This window comes from Mercenaria mercenaria, unplaced genomic scaffold (assembly GCF_021730395.1).
Source record: "Mercenaria mercenaria strain notata unplaced genomic scaffold, MADL_Memer_1 contig_1941, whole genome shotgun sequence".
NCBI classification, from domain to species: domain Eukaryota; kingdom Metazoa; phylum Mollusca; class Bivalvia; order Venerida; family Veneridae; genus Mercenaria; species Mercenaria mercenaria.
In genome coordinates, this window is record NW_026459962.1 from 1 (window position 1) to 6,904 (window position 6,904).

The window sequence follows — 6,904 nt, forward strand, 5'->3', positions numbered from 1 at the left end:
GATCAAAAAAGGTTTCTTTCATTCGTGAACACAAAATCAACATTTTTATCCGCGGCTGTGTTTCTCAGGGCAAATATACAGTCGAAAGTATTCAGATGGTACGTAGAAACAAACGAATATATATCCTTCCATATTTCGCAATTTTGCATCACTTTGTAGCGACAAAATTAACATTTCTTTCATATTTACGTACATTTCATACCGGTTTCACGAAACTTGATTTTAGAAAAGTTCACCAAGTCTGTGAATGAGAGTTTTCTGATTAGTTATAAAATCTAATTCCAGTGCGCAAGGATTTAGTGATTGATCTGTAGCCGACTTTTGTCTGATCGGACCACTGACATTTTTATGCCTCTTCAACATTGACTGCTGGTACAGTTTTATGGTTCATGCTGCGACTAGTTCTGCCTACACCAGTTTCTTTCACAGGCTTTGAATGTTTACCATCGGGTTGTTTCTTTGAAGAAACCGAACTATTTATAGACTCACTACTCGATTCGAGAGCTCCTTCTATTTTACCCCCGTGACCAATGTTTTGAGAAAGCTTTCTAGGGTTTTGTTTTGGGGGTTGTTTGCTTTTTCCCGCGTTTATAACTTCTTCTGTGTTTTGCCTTGTCATTGTTGCACTTTTCCCGCGAGTTTTTCTTCCTTTAGCGTCCATTTCGTCAATGGCGTGTTCAGAATTTGCGGGCGTTATTGGTTTGTCAAGAGGTGGAAGTGACGCGTTATCACATATTTCCATGACAGCTGTGTCTCTATAAGACGGCGTGCACTGATACTGATATTTGACATACAGTTTTCTTAAGTCAGTTCTCCAGCTTGACCTTGGCAGTAAGATGTCATTCTCTACTTCAGATCTTCGCGTAAATGCAGATTTTGAACGGATATGTCGTCTAGGAGCACCCTGTTGCACTTCTCCAGCCTCGTGCATTGGGGACATGTTAAACAGAAATTCGGGGTTGTTTCGTATATCATTTGCGCTCGTGCATCTGATTAGTTTCTTATCATTCTTTTCATATGGGGGAATTTCTACCGTCGGGTCACGACGCTTTGATCTCCGGGGAATGTCGTAACTATACACCGTCGGCGTCCGCCGGTATGAATATTCGCTTGTCGTTAAAATGCTGGATTTAGAACTTCTATGTGACAATACTGAAGAACGTGGGCGGCCGAAAGACCTTCTGGAACTTCGGACAGAAAAACTGTCACCATCGAAATCCTCTGATTTCAGATCCATTGGAATGTTCGCTTCTATACCATTTGTGTCACTTAGAATGTCCGGATTCTCAAGAAGTTTAGCACATCTTCTTTTATTCAGACGATGTGCCTCCTGTAATGGCGTGAATCGTCATTATTCATCTTATCAAAGTGAATTTCGTATTTAACATACATCTGTGCGATAAGTCTTGTAATGGTGGCATTGCCGGCCCGCACAGCATAATGTAAAGCTGTATTTCCTTGCTTATCGCCCTCGTTTAGATTGAAATCTATTGCCTTTAAATAAACACGCACTAAGTCCACTCGTTCATAAATTACTGCGTAATGAAATGCATTCAGTCCATATTTGTCCTTTAAAAAACAATGTGGCGCCATTTTCTATCAGCAGACGACATATACCAACGCCCCATGCTGCCGGTTCTATAAATGCACATAGCATAAGAGCAGTCCGCCTTTCCCCGTCTCTCTGATCTAAATTGACACCATGGTCAACGAGGAATCGAACCTGTTGAAAATATCCATTCTTTATAACATCCAATAAAGACATAGGCTCGGTGTTTCTTGGGTTCCTCATTTTCGAATTTCTGGTAAATCTCGTGCGTCCGATGATGTCTATTTCATATACACGTCTTGTCGTTTCTTTTCATCGTTTCTGCGCAGATTCTCTACAGCTGCAATATAAACATCTTGATTAAGCAAAGCATAGAAATTTTGGTGTATCGAATAATTAATAAATCTCTCGTTAAAATATATCTTTATTGTCTCACACTGAAATTAATCTAACATGAAGCAATAAATAACAATAAAGCAGAAATGAGTCGTAACATGAGAAAACCAACATAGTGCATTTGCGACCTGCATGGATCCAGACCAGCCTGCGCATCCGCGCAGTCTTGTCAGGACCGGTGGTTCTACCCAGGTGCCGCTAGTGATGAAATAATGCATGGAGGGGCACCTGGGGTCTTCCTCCACCATCAAAGCTGGAAAGTCGCCATATAGACCTATTATTGTGTCGATGCGGACGTTAAATCCAACAAAAAAAGGATCCTCAAAACCTTTTGCAATTAGAGAAACGTTAGCGAACGGTATGGTATGGACCCGGACCAGACTGCGCGGGTGGGTAGGCTGGTCTGGATCAATGTTAGTCGCAAATGCACTATGTTGGTTTTCTCGTGGTGTCGCTCAAATATTTTAGTGGCAGAAGTTTCGAGAGTTTCTTGTGAAATTTTATTCTTTCCACCTGCCTGTGGTTAATGTGAACACGTCTTACCGAATATGCCATTTATAATATTTCTCGATGTCCCATCTCGAAACTTAGTCCCAAAATATTTTTCTTATAGTGTTTTGAAAGAAGAATTAAATATATTTGATAATATATCGATATATGACAAAAACTTTAACACTGAATTAAGCGAAAATAACACTTCAAAGATTACACATGTATAACATAAAGATTGTTTTTGAAGTTTTTCTTTTTAATCTGAATATTTTTACGTTGAAAGTAATGAGATTATTTGGCAAATTTAAAGGATTATTTTTAATCTATTTTGATCATGGCGAAAATCAAAATACCCTGAAAATAGGTCGTGGATTGCTTATAAGGCATATTTTGATAAAAGAATGATAAATGTATTTGGTTAAGATTAAATTATAGCAAGTGATCGAATATGTATTGAACGATCAATTTACAAGTAATTTTACTATCCTTGAATGGAAGATTATACTGTGAAAATAATTGTGATCTTATAACGAACATTGACATATTAAAAGAGAGAGAGAGAGAGAGAGAGAGAGGAAGAGAGAGAGAGAGAGAGAGAAATTATTTGCCTGTCAAAATATGGCATTTTGTGAATTCAGCGGTCAATCCCAAATATATATCAAAATGCTTTGACTGAATATTAGTTTTTATGTTATTATTTCTTCTATTGATCTACCGAATATCTGAAGACCATTTTCATATTATGTGTTCAGAAGCAATTTCCGAAACTGATCTTAAAATAAAGAAACAATGAAACAATATTCAAATTGCGACACAATTACGCTCATAAAAGCACGAGCATTTTCCTCTTTGTTATATTTTGAAACAAGCAAAATAGGAACTCACCCTTTATGAACTCCCCACTGAATTATTGAATACTTTATATTCATTATTACTTAACAATTTCATAAGTCTCACACATACAAAGACATTCAATATAAGCTGAAGTAACCTAAACCAAGTTATTACCAATTTTGAAATCCAATCCTTCTAACTGTGACTAAATCTCCAACGCAAATGATTTCCCTGTTCAGTTAAATTACATTTTTGTACATTCAATATTTGTTCAAGGTTTCAATAGGCATTATATCACTACTGTATTTCACCTAGGATATATCTACCTTTAGATATACATCGGGCATACACAACTATAAATACTACTTCAAACGGCTTCAACTTTTAAAATGAACGTGTTTCAGAACAAATATGTGTCAACAGTATCATGCTCGTATTTTATCTTATCTTACTTTTAAGGGTATATTTTTAAATAAAATAAATACGCATAGAACTATTTCACATGTTTTCTCCCTTAAAGTCATACATAAACAGTTATAAACTTGATTTTTTATGGCTTACTGATTTGAAACCATCATTAATTCTGCGCTTTCCCTTTTAAGCTAAATATAACGTTTTGTAAAAGTTACTGATTTGATAATATTTTATTTGCTTTTACAACAAAATATATTGCATACTTAGAAAAAAGCAAAATCTTATATCAGCTATGATGTTAAGTTTGACAAGTTTATTTCATTTCTTTGAGAAGATAGCGACCCATGAGGAATAGTTAGACATGTATACAATTCATGTTATATGAAAGAAACCCACAAGCCATCATTTCTCACAATATCAACAAATTATTCAGAAATCATTATTTACTATAACAACACATGTTCTTGTTATTGAGATAAACGTGTTTACAATTTAAGGCTTACTTTATTTCTTTCTCTTTTCTCTCCGTTTTGTTACTTGGCAAGTATAATCTGTTATCACATAAATAATTTTTATTTACCTGGTTGTGTCTACTATTCCAAATTCCAGTGGCATGTGTGCTTTAAATCCATCTTTAACTTTTATAAATGTAAGTAACATGTTTAATATGCTAGATCAATGTAGAAAATCTTGTAACGTTATTTTGAGCGTGCAAGTTTAAACCAGCAGACGACTTTCTCAATAGGTTTATATCAATAAAGAATTAATACCTATTTGCAAGTGATCAAATTTGTACAGAGAGCTACAAGATTTTATTTTCTATTAAAATACTTTGCCGAAATCGTTTGAAGTATTAACCCAATAAATGTCAAATTTTATCCAAACATTAGTGAACTTTAATGTATAACTTGAAGATAATTATGAAGATCCTTTTTTTCTTTTCAGGTTTGAATAAAAGTACAGAGGTACAAATAAATTACCTTATTATTATTCATATGTTCCAGTGTTTTATTAAATTAGTAGCCATGATTTAATCAATTACTGTCTTCCGTTTACAAATAAGTCTCGGAAAAAAAATCCTTCAAGTAAGATCAATATGCTCTGAGTTCTTATTTCGCACAATTGGGCAAAACTAATTACAAACTCGTCTATTTACCTGTTATAATAACCCGCTTCTATAAAAGTTACAAAGGACTCTTGGTATTTTATCAATTTTCCTGTCAATATATTATTGAATATTTTCTTTCGGTCACAAAATTCAATTGTGTTGGTAAATGTATGTGTAAATAAGCTTTTCGATCCGGAGTCAAACGTATGTTTGTTTACTGTTTATTTGTGCCTCATCACTTACGTATATCATACATGTACGTATATGCGAATCAATCAAGGTAACAAAAGAAGTCGCCAACACGCATATCATGCATAGAACAGAACAGAACATACACTTTATTCGATTTGTACAGAGTACTCCATTAGTATATTAACAAAAAATGCTTTAGCTAATACAGTCATCACGTGATACATTGCATCTAACATGTGAGTTAGTTTTTTTAGATATGTACAGCATAATTAAGAAAATTACCAATAGAGGGTACACAAGACAAATCTAAACAAATATATACTTTCAAGAGTACCACCAGTTACGTATATTTTAGAAGTGTAATTTTGCGTGTATTTTAACAGACGAAGCAATTAAGGTAACACAAGGAAATCGCCAGCCATTGTTTGGCTTTAAATAGACAACATTTTATGCATATGATTTACAGTTATTTCTTAAATTCAGGAATAAACTTTTGAAGAAGATACACTGAATACCATATTAAACATGACTGATTAAAAAAAAACAAACAAACAAAAACAAACAAACAACAAAACATCTGGCTGATATTGGACAATTGCTGCTAAACACACGTAATATGAAGTTCGATATTGACGACATACGTAACAACAATAAAAAATCGTAATTGTATTATTCATATATCTTTTATATCGGACAGGCATCGGGCATATCGAAACATCTATCCGATATAGACTTAATTATTCGGGAAAGTATATATAGTCCACAGGCTAGGTGGTATAAGACATTCCGCTTTCCTGCAAATTAAATAAATCGTTGGCTCGATAACCTTTTTATTACAAGTGAGAATTTTCCGTTTACAATATATCGAGCACTCAACGACACATCCTCTAATCAAAATATTGTTAATAGAGAACAAAATTATTATTTTCATAAAGTAAAGATCTGTTACAGTTTGGAACATAGAGAACTAAAAGTGCCTGGTACTTTATAATATAAAGGTAAAGGTAAAGGTCTTGTTTATTATAGTGTCACCCCTATTGAAAGGACCAGCCAATTTGGCTTATGAGACACCTTTATTGTTCGTACCAATTACCTCCCAACTCCTACCACTATGCCAGGCGTCAGGCGGATAGAAGTCGGTAACCATTCATTTCAACTAGCTCGCCCTTTTCGGAACGAGTCCCATGACAAACATCGAACCTTCAACCTCCCGATATCGAGGCGGACGCCTTAACCACTGGGCCACGGTGACCGGACATATATAGGACATTTCAAGATAGCAAAGTTCTCAATCTTCTAGACACCTGCTCCGCGTTTCATGGAGAATCTTAAGTTAGTCCTAGGTCCTAGGACCTAGGACCAAAATTAGGATGAAATAGGATTGCACTTAAGACCGTTTCAATAAACAATCTTATCTTTAGTCACAGACTTAGTCCTAACTTTTGACTTAGGACCAATCTGTACTCTCGAAATGAAGTTAAAAAATATAGCGCACGCGCTTTTTGCCGAATAAATGTCATTCGTCTGCTCCAAAGTAATGGAAGCGCCACAAATTGAGTTTAAAAGAAAGGCCAACTGGTCTGATTCGGAGCTGCTTGCTCTGGCCGAAACTGTGAAGGCCTCTCTCCCAGTAATAAAGGGGAAACATTCCCCTTATATTACCAATAGTGCAAAGCGGAGTGCCTGGGAGGCGGTAGTTGATCGGTAACTTATTGTCATTTCTGTATTAATTTTTCTTTATTGTAGTTTCACAAGGGACACAACTGGATATTGACCTGTGATTAATTTATTTCCGATGTTCCGGAGGAGGAAAAGATGTTTTAAACAGTTTGTTGCCTCGTACATTATATGTTAGTCATGTAACCGGAATGTTATTTTGGACTTTGTGTGATGGTTAAGTTTTGGGTATCCGACTCCCA

General features: G+C 35.3%; 1 protein-coding gene across 8 annotated transcripts; it reads right to left on the reverse strand.

Moving 5' to 3' along the window:
- Window positions 1–9: 9 nt before the first annotated feature.
- Window positions 10–4,805, reverse strand: LOC128552012 (uncharacterized). 8 transcript variants are annotated; one of them, XM_053532999.1, is made up of 3 exons: window positions 4,666–4,796; window positions 4,266–4,323; window positions 10–1,889 (listed from the first exon to the last, which is right to left on the reverse strand). In XM_053532999.1, exon 3 carries the CDS (start codon window positions 1,235–1,237, stop codon window positions 347–349), a length of 891 nt encoding a protein of 296 aa, XP_053388974.1. In that variant the 5' UTR covers window positions 1,238–1,889; window positions 4,266–4,323; window positions 4,666–4,796; the 3' UTR covers window positions 10–346. The 8 variants fall into 8 exon arrangements, with proteins under 8 accessions (XP_053388974.1, XP_053388975.1, XP_053388979.1 ...); XM_053533000.1 differs by lacking the exon at window positions 4,266–4,323 and having other exon boundaries at window positions 4,666–4,805; XM_053533004.1 differs by lacking the exon at window positions 4,266–4,323 and having other exon boundaries at window positions 10–1,883.
- Window positions 4,806–6,904: the final 2,099 nt, after the last annotated feature.

Bases quoted from the DNA above. Each gene is read 5' to 3' on its own strand.
- LOC128552012 (XM_053533000.1), bottom strand. From the start codon at position 1,237: ATGGATCTGAAATCAGAGGATTTCGATGGTGACAGTTTTTCTGTCCGA.